The sequence below is a fragment of the Phalacrocorax aristotelis genome, chromosome 2 (genome assembly GCF_949628215.1).
Source record: "Phalacrocorax aristotelis chromosome 2, bGulAri2.1, whole genome shotgun sequence".
Classification (NCBI taxonomy): domain Eukaryota; kingdom Metazoa; phylum Chordata; class Aves; order Suliformes; family Phalacrocoracidae; genus Phalacrocorax; species Phalacrocorax aristotelis.
This window is the reverse complement of record NC_134277.1, coordinates 153,686,648-153,710,163: the sequence shown is the minus strand read 5'-3', so window position 1 is coordinate 153,710,163 and position 23,516 is coordinate 153,686,648. Positions and strand designations below refer to the sequence as shown.

At 44.4% G+C, this 23,516-nt stretch overlaps 1 protein-coding gene across 6 annotated transcripts in view; it reads right to left on the bottom strand.

The window, feature by feature from the left end:
• The window catches only part of DEPTOR (DEP domain containing MTOR interacting protein), a 75,459-nt gene extending 52,201 nt beyond the window's left edge, over positions 1 to 23,258 (bottom strand). For 2 of the 6 annotated variants that reach the window (XM_075085683.1, XM_075085688.1), the window contains exons 1-2: positions 22,275 to 22,437; positions 22,011 to 22,106 (exon numbers count right to left, since the gene is read on the bottom strand). In XM_075085683.1, coding sequence (XP_074941784.1) covers positions 22,011 to 22,096 — 86 coding nt within the window. In that variant the 5' untranslated portion in view covers positions 22,097 to 22,106; positions 22,275 to 22,437. The other 4 variants (XM_075085684.1, XM_075085689.1, XM_075085687.1 and 1 more) reach the window with 4 other exon arrangements.
• Positions 23,259 to 23,516: the final 258 nt, after the last annotated feature.

Sequence of the window (23,516 nt, the reverse complement as noted above, 5' to 3'; positions counted from 1 at the left end):
AACATGCACTGATGCTGTAATTAGTCATGGCACGAAGCACGTCCTGCCCCAGAGTGCTCAACCGCCACTGATGAGTTGCAGCATGCTCATGGGTTACTGCTGCACTACACCTCACTTTAGTATATGCCCTCGGTTTCAGGGACTATCCCAGCTCAAGCACTGCCAGTCAGCACGCATCGAACTACTACAGTTTTATGACCTTAAGGTAAACTTTGAACAAAACCATATTAGATCCCTGAAAATTAACACTGATACGCAGAGAGGAGAAGCATTGCAGGTGGTTTCTACCATCTTCAAGTTCATTCACAAGTTTTACATATTTGGAACTTCTGTCAGAAAAGGATTTACTTACTTCCAAGTAAGGCAAGTCACAACATCCCTTGTGACAAAAATATATGGACAGAAAAAAAAATCTTGCCAAAGATGAGGACAATTCATGGTGGCTAAAGAGCAGGGGTTTTCCACACCTCTTCTCAAGGGACATCATAAGTGCTCCACTGGCAGGTAGAATTGCCCCTTTCTGTTGGAAACAGAACAGTTTTGTGCCTTTTCAGAGGTCACAAAGTTTAGTGTTTTTCTGAGCGTAAGCGTATGACCTGTCTACAGCACGACAGACAGGCATCTTACTAAAACATGGCATCTTCCAAATTGTCCCAGTAACTTAGAAGCATAATTCCCACTGAAAGTTAAAACTCACAGGTCAGCTGCAGACCCAATTCATTATAAAATAAGTGAGCATATGGCAGCGTTTGTGTATACATACACACCCAGGAAAATACAGAACTACACAAAATGTTCTTTATGCTAAACTTTTGCCTCTGCACCGTCAGCAAAAAAATTAAAATAGGTCAGTGACGATATAAACTTTGTACACAGAGGCGATCGTGAAGGTGCTCTGCAAATGTGATGTGTATCGTTGGGACAAGCATTTCCAGCTGGGCTTGCCAAGTCTCAGCTGAAGTGTCAGTGGTTTGCTGCTGCCTGTTCCTCTTCCTATTTATACTTCAGCTCTGCAATCACTTAGTTCTGTTACTTGATATTCACAGGAGCTAAAATACCCTTTAAAACATGGGGTCATACTGGAAATAGGATTAAGATATTTCTGTATTGGTAGCTGTGGCAGAGAAGGAATTCTACCATCTGAAAGAGGGAGAAAGGGTGTCTTCAAAGCAGCTCCTGATTTCAGTTCTTGCCACTGTGTTTATCTCCACTTTTTTGCCTACATCCATGTAGTCAATGTGAGGAGATGCCAGAACACAGAGACAGACAGAGAGATTTCAGACAAATCATCTCTTGGTGTGCTAAGGAGGAAAGCCTAAAGCTTCCAAAGAAGTGATGGTTCACCAGTGCCCCTGTGGCTTTAAATAAAACATTGGGGTTGCCTCTTATGAAGTACTTCTTTATAAATTCAGAAAGTAATAAGGTCACTGAGCCCACAACCGAGCATGCACAGGGACATCCCCAAAGCTCATAACACCTTACTAATACTGCAGGGGTCAAAGCAAGCTCTGGAGAATACACAGAGGCATGGCTCAGGGTCTAGGATGAAATCAAAATGATGTCTCTTAGAGACACTTTTCCAGCCCACAGTTTCATGCCAGAAATTCAGACCCACAGCCTCCCTCATGAGTACTCTAGACTGCAGAGGAAATTAGTTCTGTGTGCTTGTATTGATGTGTCATAAAATTAGATACCACTTGCAAAACCAAAGTTTGGATTTTTAAACCTCAAAGGTGTATCATCTGAGCCTGTATCTGGTCTTCATTTAAAACAAAACAGTATAATGTTGTTGATCTGGTAAAACAGTGACTAGGATCTTTAGGCAACTTTTATATCAAGTTTTGGAATGTTTATGTTGGCATTTTTCTAGGGTTTGACTCTGTAAGGGAAAGGAACGTGTTCAGTGGACTGCTGACTCCCCTCCACTTTTCTCTTTGGGCTGTGATATACCCACGTGTGAGGGTAGCCTAACAGTGTCACCAAATCAGAGCAATATTTGTTCACCTCTCTTTTTCAAGAAGCAGGAAAAGTCAGTATATTGCAAGGTTACAAGTCTAATGACACTTGCTACTCGTGTCCACAGGAAGCTGTGAAGTGGCTAATCTCCCTGCCTGCCAAGCCATTTCACTTTCATTACACTTTTAATCAAAATGTGTACAAACATGAATAATACTTCCAACTGCCTGCACCCTTGAACCTTGAGAGCTTCTGTCTCGCTGGAAAGCACAAAACCAGGTTTTACAAAGCAAAAACACAAAATGCAGGCAAGTTATTATCTTACCTGCCCCTAGTCATAAGGAAAGTGGAAGTCTGCCTGTCTCGCTCTGGCTGCTTGCTTTCTGGGCTGAAGCTGTCAGAACTCAGGAACTCACAGTTCTCCTCCTCTATAAGGAAGTCAAATATAACTGTGCTTCTCACTCATGTATGGATGAGCTGGGATGCACACAGGGACAAATGCATGCAGGTCAAGATCTATGTGATACTACTACGTGGATCCCCAAAAGAACCGCTGTACTTTTGACTGAAGAACAAGCCATCTTTGCTTATGTCCATCAACAGAAACCGTACAAGGAGCTGCTAAAGTCACGTGGTTTGTTCAGCCTGGAGAAGAGGAGGCTGAGGGCAGACCTCATCGCCATCTGCAGCTTCCTCCCAAGGGGGGGAGGAGGGGCAGGCGCTGATCTCTTCTCTCTGGTGACCGATGACAGGACCTGAGGCAATGGCAGGAAGGTGTGCCAGGGGAGAGTTAGGCTGGATATTAGGAAAAGGTTCTTCACCCAGAGGGTGGTGGAGCCCTGGAACAGGCTCCCCAGGGAGGCAGTCACGGCACCAAGCCTAAGGACAACGCCCTCAGGGATATGGTGTGAATTTGGGGTTGTCCTATGCAGGGACAGAGGTTGGACTTGATGATCCTTGTGGCTCCTTCCAACTCAGGACCTTCTATAAACTCGGTTTTAGTCACATTATTTTTCTGTGTCTCCATAGCAAGGATATTCTTAGGCTTACTAAACCAGTACTCTGGGGACTAATTTTCTTGAGGATGTCTTCCCAAATCTAAACTGAAGACTTCTACCATAAACCACCAAAATGTCAAAGATCAGAAACAATAGGACAACTGTTGTCACAGATATCCCTTGACTGGATCAACACAGTAACCAAAAGCCCGCCAACTCTCATGGACTTATGCTGAAAATCACTCTCACTAAAGGAAGTATTTTATGGATAGAAAACTGTGGAAGGAGCAGTGTAGGCCTCATGGGAGGCCAGGGAAAATCAACGAAATTTGTGTCTGGGAACACAGATCTGTTATCTCAGTAACACGGCTGGGAGTGGTGAATGTTCCTCTGAAATGCTAAACAGGGCAAACACAGTCACACCACCCAAGCCCTGCTGCTACAGCCATTCCTGCTAGCTCTGCCATTCAGGAACCTGGAGAGACAGACTGGGAACTGGTGAATAGGATGCTGGACTACAGGTCTGTGTCACTGGAGACAAGAAGAGGGGCTGCAGCAAGGACGCAAGGGGCTGAGGGTGCCAGAAAGCCCTGCTGCATGACAACCACTCTCTTGGATGCACAAAAAAGCTGCAGGCTGAGGTCCCTTTTGCACCAAGGCTGACATCTCTTTTACACTTATGCAGAGGGAAAAGCTGAGTATGACCTTGCTACCCTTACTGCATGCAGCAAGTTTCAGTGCTCCTGAGAAACATGGAGGTCTTTCCACCCACCCACCTCCCAGTGCATCTGGGGAAGGGCAGATCCGTAACACCCGGAAAGCACCACAGTACTGCACAGGTTTGCACTGCAAACAGTAAAAGGTGTCGCTATCTGCCAGAGGTAACCCAAGAAATCCATGGGAGAACTGAAATTAGCCAAGTGCCTTATCTCAAGTGCAGTTGTGATATTTCTCCCACCCTGTCAACGACTGACAAATAGTTTTGCTGAGATGTTTTATGGCTTTGGGTAAACCCTGATCTCAAAGTCCTTCCAGGCATGGCTGATCTCAGCCTGAGCACTCCAGACCTGCAGGACATCTTCTCCCTGATATTTTATGCTCCTCAGAGGGACAGCAACTGTTTGCACTCCTGTCAGTGGTCCTTGGCAACCCTCCTGAAATCAAGAAAAAAAAAATCTGCCTTCATCATTAATAATGCCATACTGCAGTAATATCTCAATTGCTTTTAGCAATTGTTTTCCATCTCTAAACAAAACTCTGAACCAATTACTGTGCTGTGTAATCATGACTGTCATTAAGCACAAATAGCCAGTATCTGACAGGTAATAAAATGAGTAATAAGTGCTATGTACTATTGTTAACAAACCCAGTTTTATATTGAGGCTATGATTCAAGACCTTTTACTCACTTCCAACAAATACATAGGTTCATCTTAAAAGGAGCATAGATGCAATACTCTTTCAATGTACAGTATGTTATATTAAAACCATCACACTTGTTTATCTTTTCTCTTTTTAAATGAATAGCTTCCCTTTTTTCATGCTTGGTATAACTGCATTACTGGGCTTTATTTTTATTTTAAGGAAGCTGTGAAAGCAGTAAGTGAAAAAACACTGACTAGAAAAGGCACTCTGTATTGAATTTATTTAAATTAAAAAAATAATCTTACCATATTTTGGCACTGATTCATGCTTTTTTTTAATCTCCTATGGCTGTCAATACCACAACATGCAGGATGTTACCCTGACAGAAGACATGATTCAAGGGAGTTCTTCCCACTGTCTTCCAGAAGTCTGTTGAATTCCAGTGGTTGACCACTAAACTATAAAATAAAATTGGAACTGATGCAAATTTTTAAACACTGAAAGTAATGATCCATTTGACTGGATCACCTAGAGGTCATTAAATTGTTAGTGGATGACCTTCACAGTGCAAAAATAGAAACGGAGGAACAGGTAAGACTGTAAAATACAAGGCTGTGCACTAACAACAAAATGCCCTGCTGAAAACTGAGAACTTGGAGGCTGAAAGCAACAGAGAGTAAGAAACTGCTGAATATGCAGTAGCTAAACTTTCACTGACTACAGGCTATCAACAGGCTGAGACCATACAAAAACCAAAGGCAATTTTAGCTTGCACTAACTGAGATGTTTCCAGAAATGATGGGAACTCCAGTTGTTCCTGACAATGTATATGATACTACAGGAGATCATCTAAATATTGTGTATTTTTCATGCCATCCTCATTCAAGAATGATAAGCTCAAAGAGACGCAATGAAGCAGCTCTACTCTGATATGAGGAAAGATGAGCTAGTCTCAGGAGCAGAGAGAAAAATATACTGGCCTGGGAATCTAGCCTTATCTAAACAAAAAGTGAAAGGAACAGAATTGTTGTCTACAATCTTTCAGGTGAGTTAAAAGCATAGTGCAAGAAAAGCTATTTAAGTGAAGCTGAGGGATCCTAAGGTAAAAATTAGACAAAGTTTTGGCGCAAAATTTTTTAACTGTTACTTGAGGCAAGAACTTAAATAACTTTTAGAGAACTGCAATAAATATACCGAAGGATTATGTGTTATAATATTCTGCAAAAGAGCTTCCAGTTCTGTGTTTTATAATGACATGATTCACACTGATACGTATGAACAACCTTGGGAATTCTACAGGGAAGAAGAATATCAGAGGCTGGCCTTTGAATGCACTGTACCAGGACTCACAGCCTTTCTAAAGTCCAGTTTCATGTCAGCTGCAAAAAAGTTAATGTACTGCCTATATTAAGACATTTGCAGTTTATACTAAGGCTTTTATTAAAAGTGGGTATGTAGATAATACAGGCATTCTTCATGTGCCTGCCAAAGCACAGGAGCTGTTAAGTATCACGAGAGACTTCTGTATTTGTGAGCATGCTTCCTTGCTTTTGCAACAGGGTATTATTTGTTTTTCATTTTTACTGTGCAAGCATGCAATAGTCCTTACGTGGCTGACTGGAAGGATGGACATTTAACCGGCCTGTCATAATCATACGGTCAACACCTAACTAGAGACAAGGTTTCCTCCAACATCTGAGGGAAATCCTGTGACCTTTATGACATACAATGGTGTCAGAAAATGGCTGGGGATCTGTTGTGAGGAAACCCCATCAGCTGGCTAGCAGCATGCATAGAAGCCAAGGGTCTGGTCTTCTTCCTTGCTAAATCAAAGCATAGAAGCTGGGAAGAGCTGCAATGGCAGAGGATCCTTCTGCCATGGCCCAACTCTCCATTTTACCCTTGGGTGAAGCCTCTACAGGTCTGTACTCAGTCAGCTTTCCTGCCTCCATGTGCAACACCCACTCGTCCCACTGAGACCCAAATCACCGTGTTTGCAGGAACCTCCAGCCCCTCATCTGAGGTCTGCTGAAGCTACGACAAAGAACCTGACTATATATAGTCATAGTCACCCTGGTCTTTTTAAGCCTGGAATTTGTCTAATTTTATATAGTGGCACAGGATTTCTAAAAAAAAAATTTATTGAAATAATATAGAGTATGTAATCATTAAAGTAAATACATCAAAACAGGATAGAAGCCTAAATAGACTCCTGTTACAGCCTTTTTCAGTTCCCTTAAGTTGTCATGTTTGCTTAAGAAAAACATTGCTCTGAGTGTAAAATATAAGCCAGTATGACCTTCGCAGCCAGCTGGAGGCAACGAATCACTATAATCCTAATTAACATTCTGCTCATTTCTATATGTTTTTCTTAAAGAGAAACCTGTAACATCCAATAAGGTTTCACTGCGAGTGCCAAATGAAAAAGATGAAGAAATTAATCACCATCTACAGAGAAAAAATGAAAAATGTCTCGAAAAGCTATTGATTGCCCCAACTACACTGGAGGAGTTCCAAACACATCTATGCCAAATGGTAACAATGATTGTACTCAACAATTCCACAACATACCACTACTGTATTCATTTTTTAAACATAGAAAGGATTGCTCTTTGACACAAATGCTTTAATGATAAAGAACCATCCTATCCGCTTTAAATCTCTTTCTTTATCTAGGTCATACAAACATGTAAAGTGAAGAACTACGGTACACAATTTTACAGGGATTACTTAATGACATGATGTTACTCACTGCCTAAATTCTGGCAGGCTAATAAAGAACTTTATCATTAAGGAAAATGTATTAATAAAAATCCTAGTTAAAGACTAATTCTATTTGAAGGCGTTCACTTTTGCAAAAATCTAGCCTGGAGATTGTTTCTTTGGATGAGCTCAGCATTTTTCTACATCTGATATACGGTATAGAGAGATACACAGCTGCTGCATAGCCACTGTTTGTGAATAGTTCCTTCTGTCAGGATGCTATCAAGGATCTTGTCTAGTTTGATTAGGCCTTGTTAAATGTTCATAAGTAGATGAGGTTTGAAAAGATAAATATTACAGAAGCGTTCTTTCTTTGCTTTTAACAGTAAATTGAAAATTTCCTTTAAAATAATGAATAAATCAATAAGGAACCCAGAGAAGTTCTGCTGCTCTACTGAACAGCTTGCTCCCATTGCTGGGCCATGTGTTTGCCTCTTCTCATTCCGGGCAAAATTCTCTCTCTACACATGCAGAAAGCTCAGTGAACAGGTATTTATGTGCTCCAACAATAACTTAAAACTGTGACTTCCTACTATTTTAATAACTCAGAACATGCACCCTGATCCTTATTCACCAAGTAATGGCATCAGCTCTACATATGCTATCAGCCTCAGTTGAATGCTGGTAGACTTAGATTACAACAGTATGGTTATGTTTACAACATGCTCTAAACTGTGGGTCAGGCCTGAACTTGAATCCAAAGCACATGTTGTACAGACAGTTAGGGATAGGCTTCAGATGGGCAAAAGGACAAGAGGAGGTGAGAGGTCAGGGCTGCACTGTGCCTTTACACAGACTCAGTTGTTCACCTCTCATCAGTGTAAATGGCCCAACACTGTGTGTTAATCCTAAATCCAATTAATTTACTCAAGATGAGCCTTGGCATCACCTGTCCTGAAGAAAGGCAGGATCTGTAGAAGCCTGGTTGCTCCTCAGCTTGTTGCGGTGTCAACAGCCACAGTTGGGCAGATGGACCATGGGTACTTCTCGATGTAGCTACTGAGACACATGGAAGCATGCTAAAGAGCCTGCCAAGGCTGAGTCCATTACTAACCCTTGCTATCAAAGCACAATACACGCAGCGCCAATCAGGTGTCTTAATTTGAACATAACTACAATGAGCTTTCTGAATGCTGAACTATACAAGATTTCAGTCCGCGTGTAAGTAGGCTGTGCATATATGAACTGCTGAAACTGCAAAAGGTTTGTGGCCACTGAAGACATTAGATCATTGATCAAGTGGCCAACACTTCTCTGTGCCTTCTTCCACAGGTCTATCATTTTCTGAGGTGGAATGCTGATATTTTACATGAAAAGACATGCTGTACGCAGCCTTCAGCTTATAAACAAATGGTCACGATTTCCAGCCCACTGGAACTTTTCCTTAGCCACTATATGTTTAAATAAAATTTTCTCTCCATGTTAATTGTGCGTCTCCTAAACAGTTTATGCAATCCTTTTTCCTTCCTCCTTTGCCCCAGTAATGTGTTTCCCAAGAGTACCGTTGTTACTGGCCTCATATAAACTCAGATGTTCCGTATTCATCAGAAAAGAAATCAACACAGAGTACAAACATATTTCATGTGAAATTATGTAGGATACACTGTTTCAGCTGGTGTTGATTTACAGATTTAGCCAAAAAAAGTCATATGAAATCCTTAATATACTAGTTTGGAGCAGCTCTAGCAGCTCTGTAGCCAAACAAAGTGAATGAGAGCAATTATCTTTCAGCCACCACTGTTTGATTCATTACAGTAGGCCCAAAGTATAGCACTTGGAAAAACAACCACTTTATAGCAACCTAAAATGATTGGATTTTCCCATTATGAAATCTTTTTAAAGGATGTAGGCCTTTCAGCACTGTGATAAAGCACAGCGGCACACAGAGAAAGCAACAAATCTCATTGCTTTGTGTGTGTTAAAAGAAATATTATTATTTTTAAAAAGGTGGGATAATGGTTGGGCACATGCCTGATTTAATCATGTCTTTGATCCTATCTGTAAAGGCAAGGGACTATATCTCATTACCTTCCAAATGAATTATTGGATAAGTCATGCCCTTCCAATGTAAGAAAGTGCTAAGAGTTCCAACACCTTCTTCCCACAACACCAGACTGAAAATCCACTCTCCACAAGCAAAGTATGGAAAACCAGGAATTTATACACACAAATAAACTCCCTTTGTGCTCAGTGTGAGAGGATCTGAGAGCGCTCGATCCACTTGTTGTATAGCTGTGCAGGCAGTGAGAACAGAGGAGCAGGTGCTTTGCCCTGAGATTACTGTTCCTCTTGTACTGCCAACATGGCATAGCCAGCAGGATTTCTGGCACTAACGTGCTCTACTGACCTTCCAGCATGTACACTGTACACTTTGTACACTGCCCCCAACCTTTTCTCTATTCTCCTCCTTCAAGGGCTGATATAAGAACAGTATGTCCTAAGTATGTGCACTTTGGTTTGTGTCTCCCAAGTTCTTAAGAAATGGATCTACAGAACTACAGGTTTCTACAGACAACCTGAAAAGCAGTCCTGGGGGTGGGAAGAGCTGTGACGTTGGCATCTCATGATCTGGGGTAAAATCCTAGCCTGATTTAAGACAGTGTGGTCAAGGGAACCAGGCTGTCATCTTCACATCCTCATCAAAATCTCAGTTGAAACTGAGAGATTTCAAAAGTTTTTGGGCATTCATTTGGAAATGGATACATTTCTCATCCTTAAATTTGCTTGAAAAGCTGGACAACGTGAACAGAGTGGTACTGTCAACCATGGCATGCGTTGTACAAACCAACCCATTTGGCACTGAAGTAGGTTAGGAAGTATTCTCACAAGCCCTCCCACCAGTGCAACTGAGTGGATAATAATCTCTTGTTACCAGCCAGTAACAAAATGCTGATAATACCAGCCAGCACAGTTTAAAGAAGGTGTCACACTATGCCTTCATGAAATATAGAGTAATTCAGGTTGGAAGAGACCTCTGGAGGTCATATGGTCCAACCTATACTGAAAGCATGTCCAGTTAGCACAAGTTGCTCAGGGTTGTGTCCAGGCAAGATTTTAGTATCTCCGAGCTTCTCTGGGCCCCTACTCCAATTTTTTACTTACCATCATGGTGAAGAATTCTTTTCAAATACCTAAATAGAAATTCCCTTGCAAATTCTGCCGACTGCCTCTTGTCCTATCCCTATGCACCTTGGAGAAGGCTCTCTCCCCACTTCCCTACACTGTCTCATTTAAGTAGTTACGGACAGCAGTAAGATCCCCCTGAGCCTTCTCTGTTCTCAGCTGAGCAGACCCAGCCCTCAGCATCTCTTTGTACATTATATGCTCCAGCCCACCCCCACCCAGCCAGCCAGCCCTCCCTGGGGCTTGCTGCAGTGTGTCAATGCATTTCTTGTACGAAGACACCTTTTTGCTGTCTATTTTAGACAATTGCATAATTTTGCATAAATTAAGGTTGAGATAATAAGCTTTTCATAAACCTTGTTTTATTTCTTTTGTTCAGTGTGCTTTTAAGAACCTCTTTTCATCACCTCATCTAATTAGACAAGCAGCAGTATGATACCAACGACTCCTATTATGGAGCCATTTTTCTCATCACAGAGATCTACTTATTAATTTAACCTCATCTATTTCTACCATTTCCCCAAAGACTTGAAAGGTCTGAGTTTGTCCAAATGCTACTAGTTTTAAAATACTTTAATTGTCCAAGACAAGCCTTTAAGCTTCTAGCCCCAAATAATTCTCAAAATGGTATTTGTACAATCTCTTTTGGGGTTTGTACATGATAATGCTACTTTGGGCTTCTTCACATCACAATCTCCCTCTGTTTGCACTGACCAAGCAGCAAAATAGCAATTTAAGCCAGAAGTTACTCTTTCTGCATCTTAGTAAAAATAAATTAATTTCAGCTAGAGGAAAGTATAAGTTAATTACATCCTGAGCATCAGGAAACAATTAACAGCTTTCTGTTCTATCACCCTGAATTCTAAGCTATACAATTATATGCTACTGCATAAAAGGATGCGTGATTATCAAGAGAAGGATCTTTTCTGCAAAAAAATGAAAAGAATTTTTCCACCGCTGACAATCAGCACTATAAATAATGCTTAGATAATATATTTTCAGAAGTCATTTCCATTATTTGCAATCCTAACTTTGAGTGGCATGTTGGCCATGTGTTGTCAGATTCTCCTCCGAAAGAGGATGAGCATAAGTGCTGGACTCTGATTTCTCAGACAAGCAGTCACAACTTCAGCTTCCTATGAATATTCTGCAATATTCATTGGGATTAAATTTAAAATCATTGTTTTTACAAACCATATTGTAATTATGCCTTGCGTTTGGTTTGCCTCTTAAATCAGAGCTGAGAATGGCTTGGGAAAACACAAAGGAATACACAGGCTTGCTTTAGGCAGCCCCAAAGCTTTGAAGACATGAGTAACATTATGAAGAGCAATAGATACAACATATGAACGCTTCTTTTTAACTCCTGCCTATAAACTCATTTGGCCCAATATGCAGGAAAGTGGTGCAAGCGCAGAGCCAATGGATTGTACAACAGTTCAGCTGAACACTAATACAAACATTACGGCAATATACCCATTTTGGCAGTGGCCCTTAGTGTGAGAAGCCATGAAACAAACCCACGTGAAACTTGAAAACTCCAAGTCAACAGCCACTGTGCTAGATGGCAGCTGTTACTGGGGGTGGGAGAATCTTTCCAAACCAGGTAGATTATATGAGATCCATAAAGGATAAATATGATAGTGTTAGTGCTGCTCGTCAGCAGAACTTTGGTCTCTGCAGATTCCTCATGCAATACTCCTCCAGGGCAGCTACACCTCTCCCAAAAAAAGTTCAAGTTCTGTTTCAAGTTCTCCTTCCCTATTATATCACACCTCAAGGCTTCTTCTGTGCACTGTCCTTGACAAATAGCATCTTGTCTGGCTCTTACCTAGCTGGAATGCTCTTGGAAAGATAGTTTCCACAGCTCTTGATCTAAACAACATTGTCCATCTCCCTGACTCCTACCACTGCCTACTCCTCTTCTGTCACATCTGAGTATTACCATGCTTTCAAGCTCCCGCCTTTGCTATCACTGTCTCTCAGGTGGTGTTGGCTTTTCCTTTGACCAGACATTCAGTTCCAGTTTTGCATTTGGTTTTAAATCTTCAAGTGAGCATATTGTGCTTGCTGCCTTAACACACAGGAGGCACCCTCACCCAAACGGCCACAGAGCTGTCTGGATGCAGTCCCCCAAATCCTGTCCAGCATTGCTATGGTCTCTACCAAAAACTTGACATCTGAACAGGTTGGGCAAGGGATAAATGGATGAAAGGGGTGAGAAGGGGTTCCTGACTGGCACAGCTGTACTTTAACATCATGAGAAGCCTCCATGAGAAGCCAATCTCACTGTGGGGTCCCCCAGTAAAAAGGGGGTCAGTGGAGCTCCTCACCCCCTGACCCCAGGGCAGCCGACCTTATGCCTCGCACTGTCATTGGTGCTGGTTTGACACGACAGTAACCTGGCTGAGCTCCCCGGACGGCCCACCATGGGGTGAGACACATACCAACGCAGGTGCCCTAAGCCAAGTAGCAGCAGCACTGTTCCAGGGCATTTGGGCTGCCCTTTTCTGCAGCAGCAGCTAGATACATCAGCTCAAAGTCTCTGCAAAACCCACAGCATGATCTACTGTCCCCTGGTTCTCCACAGAAACCAGAAAACTCTCATCTGCCTGCAAATCCCTGTAACACAGCTGTGGTAGCCCATGTAATCACCCACACAATTGCACGGAAATGGAGAATTACAGCCTTGTTATGTGAAAAACAGCTTCTATATTTGCTCTGAATTAGCAAGCCCAATCAGCCGTATTCTTTAATTATTCATAAATGCACCTTTGAGATGTGAATGCATTTACTGGATTGTGGCTGTTAAGAAGCGAACTATGAAGACTGTAAAATTATAGAGCTGATAATTAAGGTAGGGATTGCATTATGAAGTAGTGCTATCACATTGGTACCACTGTGATGTGCTGGTCATACAAATTACATAGCACAACTTTCAAAACATATGAAATGTCAATATTTGTCTCTATTCATGCACAATACCCTGACAAGAGTGCAGAAGTAAAGGTAAAAGCCTTGAAAGAGAAAGGCAAATTGCAAACATAGTTTCTGTTTCTATCTGGTAACAGCATGTGCACTGGGCATTTAACTTCAACATGATTTTTATAGTCTGTCTTCTACTGGAGTCTGAATTTTTTTAATGGCAATCCAGTAAATGTTTGACCCACGTTGAGCTTAGGCAAATTAAGCACTGAGGAAGTGGTCAAGCAAGCCCAGCAGTGGCTGCTGCCACCAGTTCTCTCTCTGTCCTTGACCACGTGTTGCTGCCAGCTCCCGCACACCAGTGCTGACACTGTTTAGAAAGTTAAATTTTTCTTATTTGGCTTCAGCTGCTTTAGTTCCCTGAACTTCTGATCCCAAACAAACACCAGTGCAAAGTGCAAGGGATGCAATACGAGCAGGGCAGTAGCAGCCTGCTGTTAGATCTGCTGTTATCAGAAAACCACGGCCTTAAACCGTAGTTCAGTGACATGGGGTAAGCCAGCACCCATTTCCCCCCACCGAACTTCTTCAGAGAAAGCTTTTATGTGGTCATGTGGTAAATCGGTTTGTAAAACTGACCCAACTCAAATATCAGTCACCCAAAAGCCCTCCTGATCACTTCCCCAGGGCAGGTCTCCGTCTGGCAATGGTCTGGAGGTGCTTAAGCCAGTCAGAAGGAGGGGAAGCACAGAGGGAACCAGGAAACAGAAACACCTGCTATGTCAATGTGGATGCAAGAAAGAGAGGACCAGTGCTTTCAGTGGCAGCACTAACTCCAAGTTGTAGCCATCTAAACTATTAGCCCCTCCCCACTTCTCTAGCTCCAGGCATACCTGGATCACTGCAGAGCTGTACCATGATGAAGATCTCAGATGAGGAACAGAGAAATAAATCAAACAGAAGCAGACCTACTGATGATCACTGCCTGAGGAGGCTCCTCTGGCTTCGCAGGTTTCTCTAAAGCCTGAGTGAGCCTCTGACACAGTCTGTGGGTTATCTTTTCCCTTTCTCCATGCTTCCATGCAACTCAGAACCTAAGCGTTTTCAAAAAATAAAGGAGCAAGATTGCACATTATTTTACTTCCACTCCTGCTATATAGAACCCTCCTGGAAGTGTAGGTTTAAATATTTTATTTTTCTTTAACTCTGAGATCAGTTTTATTCTGTCTGCAGCAAGGAAAAAAACATATTCACAATACAGTAACTCTTGCTCAAGAGAAAAAAAACCCAACAACCCATGACTAACATGTGACATGCATCCTTCACTCAATGAGTGCCGGTGGTTCTGATGACCTGAAGCTTTGCAGTTTCTGTCTTTATTAACCTTTAGAGCCTCGATGCAGTTTTGCTTCAGGGACCAGGTACATGAACCAAACCCTGGCCTTGAACACAGGAAAAAAAGTATCTTTCAGTTAGCAAAAGGACTCACATGAGCCTGCTCTGCCAGGAAGAAAGAGGCAAAAGAGTTAACATAACCACAATACAAGGGTTATGAAAATAAAAAGCAGAATAAGTGGCAAGAAAGGTAGAAGGGCCCAGAGCCTCGGAAGGGAATGTCTGTTTCTGAGAGCAGACCCTAAGCCAAGAGCAACCACCCAAGGCAACACTCAGTGCCTGGACACTTAGTGATGGGGATGAAGAAGTCTATGTCAGGAACTTAGCTGGACTGCGGAGAGTCTAATGTTTGCTGCTGTGACAATATCACTTTCTTAAGTTTTACATCACAGAAATCCCTGAAACTCTTTAAGTTTTACACTTCAAAAAGTACTGGAACGTACAGATATAAGGAATAGCTCAATTAAAATGAGACGCACTGACTCCTCCCTAGTCCATGTCCATTTACTCCATGGTGAAAGCTGATTGGCTTCCCTCCTGCCTTCAGCCTGGTCCTCCACTCTACAGACGTGACACTGGAGGAGAAAAGAGCGGATCCTTCCACGAACACGGTACCCAGAGCTCCCCATCCATCCTGGCACACACAGTATCAACTCCACATCTCCACACTTTGGTGGTATTTTTCTCTCCGCTTTCAGGATGCTACTCTTGGCCTTGGTGTCTGACCTCCCAAGCCAGAAATCCCAATCCCAAAAGGGTCCCACTTCAGTTCCCCAAGTTTGGTGGCTTCACACAGACCCTCCCTCGCCAGCCAGAGCCCGCTACTGCTGCAAGAAACTGCTACCAATTGCAGCCAAGATTTTTGTTGCAAAGGCTTTATTTTTCTTCTGAGCATACAGTGCCTACCCCTGCTGGGACTTGATCAATAGCTCAAATTGCTAGGTGCTATCGCTACACAAATAGTAAATAATAATGACAAGAGATAGGAGGACTTCTCTGTCACGGTGCCAGCCCATGGCTGCTGACCCCACAGGAGCAGGGGTAGTGTAGTAAATGCAAAATTAGATTGCCTTTGGCACATTTATTCTGCCTTCCCTGCATGAGCATCAGTATCAGAATGGTTTCCTTTACCTGTTCATGGGAAGTTCCTCTAATGTAAAATAAATAAAAAATATTCTTGCACATGCTACACACATCCAGGCTCCTTTGCTTGCCTGCTGATCTCTGTTAACCTGAGACAAAAGTTAATGATTGACTCCATCTGGAATGGAATACATAAAATATACAGTACAAACCACTCATACAACATCCACCTTCTTATGCACACAGCAAAAGAGCGCTCGCTGTTTGCACATGCGTTGTTAACTACTTGATCTCCGAGTTGTGCTTGAGGAAGGCTGCTGACGGGAACAACTGAATTATTAAAAGGCATAGCTTAAAGGAAAGAACTGAGCAAACAAAAGCCTTACAACCTGATTTCTAGAAATGTTAACTAGCCACAGATTTTACTGAAGGACATGAGAAACCGAGACTCCTGGCCCAAGAATCATATACATATATATACACAAATACATATACCATATATCACGTCATATATAAATACATACATGTATGCATCTGTGCATACATGCATGCTTATATGCACATATGGGATTTGATATCGTTAAAATTAGTACAAATGGGCAAGATTGAAACACATGAGAAGGTATATCAGGAATCAAAGATTACAGAAAAAATCAACATTAAACTGAGAAACACATGCTTTTTATAAAATAAATTTATATTAATTAAAATATGTAATTGAAAGCATTGTGATAGAGTAGAGTTAGTGGAAAACTTATTCATTTCAGAGCACTTCATTTTGTAGCTTTACCAGCCTTCACTTTGAGACCTTTCCTATTGGTGTATTACTCTGGTGGAACTTCACAGAGAAGACTGCCAACTTTTTCGCTGCTTCATTTGGGAAAACAAATTAATGAAAATAAGATTATTTGGACAGAGAGTTCTGGAGCACTCTGTTTCACAGAGAGCTGATGGTATAATGTCCTGTGTCCTATCTGCCCCTATCTGTCAGCAGACAAGAGCCTGCTCAAGTAAGATGACTGAAAACTATTTTTCAGGGTTAGTTTTGAGCCCGCTCAGGAGCTTTTGGCTAAGAGAAAGGCAACCACTGCTGGAGAACTAAGCAAGTTGCAAGAACATGGTACAGGGGTTGGAAAAGCACATCAGCCCTTTAGGTGGAAGTACAATATTACACTGGCTTAGGCAGAATACAAAATCTCATCTTAATGAATTCTGTCTCTAAAAATGGCATATACGTTTGTTTACTATCTGAAGATCAGCCAAGACCTGAGAGGAAGCGACCTCTAGCCAATTCCATATCTTAAATCCTTACCTTCCTTTTACTGTATAAGCTTACACAGCTGTAGTAGTACGTCGCTAGAGCATTAATATACTTTCACACACAGTGACAGCATTTAATAAATTGTGTAACTATATGGTTAATGTATTTCTATATTACAGCAATGCATCAGTGCTAAGGCTCTCTTGATTACATTTCTCTAGAAACTGTTATTGTTACGTGCCCTGGGTTCTTTACACCTTAGGATGCCAATGAAATTTTGAACCCTACTACTGCAAAAATGGTTGACTCTTTGTTGCTCAGAATAAATAAAAAAAATACAGTCCTGTAGGTGCTATCATCCTTCAGCAGTTAATGACTGAAAGTTATGTACTCTAATATATTAAGAAGTTTTCTTAAAGTGATAATCTTCCTGAAGTGAGACCTTTGGAAGACCAGTGAAAACTGGTTTTACTTTTCTCTTGCAGCTTCAAAATGTAGAGCTGTTTACCATGTAAAACCTCTTCTGTAAAATGAAACTCATACACAAACTCTGATAAAAAGGCAAACAAATTTCTGTTGAACCGTATCTTGCATTTTGTCTCTTCTGAAAGAAAGAAAAACCTCTAAGAAACATGTTTCATATTTCCCTAAGCAGAAAGAAAGAAGACACTGAATTATAAGAACTATTCTATCAAAGTCACTGGCTTGTCTAACAAGTTTCCCAATTATTTACTCAACTATTTAACAAAAGTGTGAATCGGGAAAGTTGTTGCTTCTTGTAAAGGCTGGTGATAAAAAGGTATCCAAAAGGCTGCAAAGACATAAAATGTCATTGAAGTTACACCTATTCCAGAGAACTGCACCATATATACAATGGCAATTTCTGATTTAAGAAAAAAAAAAGGTGCTCTTTTAATATTGCTGTTTGTTCAACTCAAGCCTGAAGACACCCTGAATGACTAGGCACATTTTCTGCAAGAAATGAGGGACTCTTGGAAGATATACCAGATTTTGGTGACAATCTGGCATCAAGAAACAATTAGCAGGCAAGGAAGATTTCAGACACTCCTGACTCGTAAGGCAGGCAGCCAGTCTGTATATCAAAACATGCCCATTGAAACTGCTTTAGGTTGCCAGAGGCAAGATCAGCTCTAAGTTAATGCTCAAACCCAGACAGAGATACTTTAATCCTTCTGCCAAACAGTGCTGAAATGGGCACAACCTGTTGCCTTTGGCCAGGAGGGAAACAAGCTTGGAATTTGCTCTGCTTCTGACAAAACTCTTATCAACTTCAGTAGTGCCGTTATATGTCCCCATTATTAGGCGCTCCCAGCGATGACTATCCAAAGCACTAAGGCTGTGACACCTTCCTTCAGGCGCACCCAGCAAGACTGAGGAACTCGGGGACAGTCTCTTCCCTGGGGCTGCCCCCAGGCAGGTGTTTGCAGGGCCATAGCAGGATGGAGGCTTTGAAGAGCTCCCCCAGTCCTAAGGAAGCTGAAGGCCCTATGATCCTTTAGAGCGCAGCTCGCAGTTTCCTCAGGAGACAGGTCCATATTCATCACTTGTAACTTACAGAGCCTTTTAAGGGCTGCTCTGTTGCAGCCATCCTCAAAAGAAGGAGCTCACCACTGAACAGCTACAGGGTCTCTGAAACTGCAGCAGAACAGAGGGAAGAGCTGAGTTTTTGGATGGTTGGAGCTGTCAGGCAGCCAGAGCCCCAGCAGTTTGTCCTTGCAGGGTTGTCGGTGCCTGGAGAGCCTGCAGCTGGATCATGCCCATCCCAGCTCTTGCCTTGCTCTTGCTAGCCTTTTGCATGGCTGCGAGAAGCTGCCAAAGGTCTGTCCTGAAGGGCCACACTGCTGAGAACTTCTGCTTTGTTTCATGGCTGCCAGCTTGATAATTAAAAGGCCCATCAAGAGCCAAACTTCAGAAGTCCTCACTTGAAAAAATATGTTCCTGTTAACCAAAAGTAAGAGCTAGTTAGGTATTCAGTCAGCCAGCTACTGGGGCTAGAGGCAGAGGACACTACTGGATGTAAAAATTTACCATATTAGCTAAAATATATCTCAAGGTCCTGTTTCTTTTTCCGTAAGTTGCACCACCTATGGACCAGGATTTAGGTCACAGTCTCATCTCCCACAAACTGCTCATGACCAAAGCTGGCGGGTGCAAGCCCAGTGCCAGCACGTGCCAGCAGCCACCTCCCTGCGCACCAGCAGACATGGCACACACTGGGGCAGAGGCTCCTGACCTTGCAAAGGAGAAACACAGATCACAAGCAACTAAGGGACAGTAACAAGGTGAAGGAAAAAACTCTTTGGCCTCCTCCTCTCCCCTCCCTAGCCAGCGTCCACTTGCTTGGGGAGGGGGAGGGGGCACAGGGCTTCCATCCCACCGATGGCACTGCCAATGTGCAAAGCCAGGCTCACCAAGGCACTGCTCGGGTGACTTCAGCCCTCACTGCACAAGCAGCTCCCTTCCAGAGAGGGACAGATATGCAATAAACAGGCCACAGGAATGGGGGCTATGAGGCAATATGTGAGGCTGGGGTGAGACAGGCAATAGGAACTTAGTAAGGAATTTAAATCAAGCAGCTCTCATAAGTATCTGAGGTTAGACACATGCGCTGTTTGGTCTATTACAAGAGTTCTTTAAATACCTACATTTCGTTGGTTTTGTGTAAGCAACACCATGCTCACAGTTTCATTTTACACTTTTACTCCTAAGTTATGTGTTCATCTTGCAGTATGCAACACTTGCTGTGTGCACTTTCACCCAAATACACACATAATCACCTGTCTGGCTGCATCACTCCCGCTGAGGGCTTATCTTGCATTTGTAAGCATCACTAAGAATAGAGTACAGTATGTTTCCTTGAGCGCCTATGTGTGCTGGTTTTTTATCATCTGCTTGCCTGCCCCAAAGGCTGTTGAGATAGCCTGTCTTTGATTCTGCAAAACCTCCACGTTTTCATTTAGTCTTAGAACTATACACTTACCTTCGACAGAAAAAGGGAAACCTTAAATGCAGGGTTGGCTAAAACTTGCCTACTGTCCAGTTTTCTATCGCATATTTTGTGGCTTTGATTGTCTGCAAAACTGAAGAAAACTAACCTTTTGCATAGAGTATCCTGACAGAAAGACAGAACAAAGCTAACAAAAAACTGGGGGAAGAGAGACAATTTTGGGTGCAGTTTCATAAGATGGTTCCAGCTGACCCAACAGCTCACTGCTGCCAAAATGGGAGATCTCACTTTTTCTCCACCACCTCCTCTTCTCGCTCCTGGCTGCACATTCCCACCGCCTATCTTCTGTGGGTTCTGGCAGTCAGCAGGTCTAACCTACCCAATGGGTCACCACATTGGATCTGCTCCCAAGAAGTGCAAGAAGTACACGAGCAGGCACGAGGGAGGGAGGTGGGACTACACAGCCGGGAGTGGGCAGTAGGAACAGGGTTAGGGGGAGAGCAGATCTCCCCGTTCAGCGCTAGCCAGACATTATGCAGGCTGAGCTGTTCATGAAACGACAGCCCAAGGAGATCTAAGCCACTTCCTACAAATTTGCAAAGGAATGTCCATACATAACTTCATGGGATGGGGAATAATTATTTTGTATCTGTAGATCATCCTGCCCAAAAACAGCACCATGTTTCATTACCTTAATAAATAAGATGACAAATGTATTCCTTGATTGTGATACTAATGAGGTCATTCTAGGAGCCAGATTTGTTGAAGTTTCCTCAGTTTTCTCCTTAGGGAAAGATTGCAAAGCTTGCGCTTTCACATTTAACTATGAGGTATATAGAAAGACTTAATGTGATCTTAAGAGAAATTTTATATTAGCTTTGAATCTCCAGCTTCTTGTGAGATAAATCAGGAACAGCAGGATTCTCATCAGGGACTTGGATGAACAACTTGGCACCAGGTCCACCACACAGAATGCGCATGCTAGCGCACCCTGTCACCCTCGATTGCACTTCAGGCTACTGTGAAGAGGAATCTCAAGCTTGGATCAGACACTGGTATGTACCAGAGCCAGACCACTAAAAAACCCTGCGTACTCCCCAAACCTGGGTATCACTGGTGTGCATTACAAGGGGCCAATGGTCCTTAGCATGTGTATGTGACCAGTAACAATGTCAGTGTCTGCACTAGCAGCAATGGTGGCACCTCCCAAATCAAGCAACATTTCTACCATTTTGCAGTGTTCTTCTGGCATTTGAGCAAAAAGTTCAAAGAAAATTGAAGCAAAAACTACCAGGAAAATATTTTTACAATCTCCTTCTACTTACACATATAACACACAATAATAATAGGATTTTTCTTCCTGAATCACAAGATGTTCCATCAACAGACCGAAAGCCTTAAAATTTCTTTATCCCCTCTGTAGTGTATGGGTCCAGATGGCACACTAAATACATCACAGAAATTAAAAATTAACTGAGTCAGGCATTTTTGTTAACGGTTCCTGTGCTGCACACAACTCCAGCCACAGCCACACAGCACTGTTAATTACTGCTGGGGCTGACAGTAGGGATCCCCTTCCATCTGCTGGGACCAGCTGATGCAAAATAACCAAGCCCCTGGGAGGAGGAGCAGCTCCGCAGGGTCGCTGCCCGGCCCCGCTGCGGGAGCCGGGGCCGCTCGGAGGCTGTGCGGGAGCGCTTCCCTGCGCGATGCTTATTTCTCGCTGAGTGAAACACTACTGCTTAAGGGGTTTGGGGTTTGGTTGTTTTTTTTTTTAATCTTTAAAGGTGCAACTCTTCCTCTGCGTCGCCCGATCCCGTTAGGGATCCAGCAGCCTTTTCCCCAGACTCCTCCTATCCCACGCAGGGCAGCAAAGGCGCCCGGGGCAGAAGACCCCCGAGACGGTGACTTACCTCACCTCGCTCGCAGCACCGGCTGCCATCTCCCACCCCCCCCCCCGCCCCTCCTCCTCCTCCTCCTCCTCGCTGCGGAGAGCGGGGCCGGAGCCCGGGGAGGCGCTGGGAGCAGGGCAGGTGCTCCGGTGCGAGCGGGAGCCCGAGGGGACAGATCCTCGTCCTCCGCCCCGCAGGTCCCCCTCCCGCCTTCAGGGGGGTGCTGCGGTCCCGGGTACGCGTCCCCGGCAAAGCCGGGTGGGGGGGGAAGGCACCGCTTACCGGAGCTGCTCGCCGGTTAGCAGGACCTCGGCCATGTGCTCCAGCTCCGCCGCCTTCTGCTGCATGCTGCTCATGCCCTCCTCCATCGCCGCCGGCCTGCGGGCACAGCACCGCCGGCTGAGGGGGGCCGGGGGCCCGCCGCCCCCCCGGCCGCGCTGCTCCCGCCGGCACCTCCGAGGGGCGCCTCCGCCCGGCCCCGGCGGCTGCGGGGCTTGTGGGGGAGGCAGGGGACAGCGGCAGCCTCCCCCCGCCGCCTCGGCTCACCTGAGCGGGGCAGGTCACTTTTCCCCTCGGCAGGCTCGGATCCCCCCCCCTTGCTCCGCTTCCCGTGTTATTGTGTCACGGGCAGGCGGGGAAACACATGGCTGCAGCCGCCGCCGCCGCCGCCGCCGCCGCCGCCGCCGCCGCCGCCGCCGCAGCCGGGCTCGCCGAGGCAGCAGCGTCCCCCCCCGGCTGTCACACGGCAGGGGCGCCGCCGCCTGCCCCCGCGGGAAGGGGCCGGCCCCCCGCCCGCGCCGGGGATGGAGGGTGCCGAAGGCGGCCCCGCTGCCCTCCCGTGGCTCCCTTCCCACGGGTGCAAAGTCCCCCGCGGGCTCCCTCCGAGGCAGGGCTGCCGGGAGGACGGGTGAGGGGAGCGGCCGGGCTTGCTGCCCGGGCGGTGGGCGCCGGTGGGCGCGGGACTGCGGCGCTGGCGAGGCAGTGACCCCCGCCGGGGGGGGGGGGGAGGGGCGGGCAGAGAGGGAGCTCTTGGTCCGTATTTGCACCCCGAAAAACTGCCGCTGCTCTCCCGCCCTCCCGATTTCTGCCCACCTGCTCCCCAGGGGTTGCTCTCAGACGCCGGTCCCCTGCCCGCCTCACCTCTTTGTCTCCAGGCGACAGCGGATGCAGAATTCCTGAGAAGGCAGAGGAGCATTTCTCTCAGCGTTTAGTCTTGGCAATGGGAAGTAAAGTGCAAGGTCATGAGCATTTCTGATGGGGAAAAAAAACCCCAGCCTTTTTAAAAAGAAGTCCTGGAGGCATCTTCTGCAGTAGTCCAACCACGGTTTTCATTTACAAACACATGCCATTAAGATATACCTTGATCACCTACTCGTTGCCTTTATTTCTGCCTGCACATACTCTGCATGTATGGAAATTGCATATGCTTAAGTGTTTGCAGTATCATCATCCATTCAGGACCAAGACGGTAATTTCAGAATGAAGAGAAAAGCTAAGAGGGAATCAAGTGCACCTAGTAGTAACCAGGCTGCAGAGAACGGGGAGGAGTTGATTCTTTTCATGGCCCATAGTAGGCTTGTGGTATTTACTTTGCTACCAAAGGAGGTTCCGGATGTAAAAGAATGGACTTGGGGTCAAGGAAAAAATGGACAAGTACTTGGAAAAGAAATCTACAGAGGGTTACTAAGCAGACAGCCACCACATCCAGCTCAGGAAATTCTCTGTTATAAAAATTATTTCAACCCAGTATAGTCATTTTAATGAGCACCTTTGCAGGTGTCAAAGAGC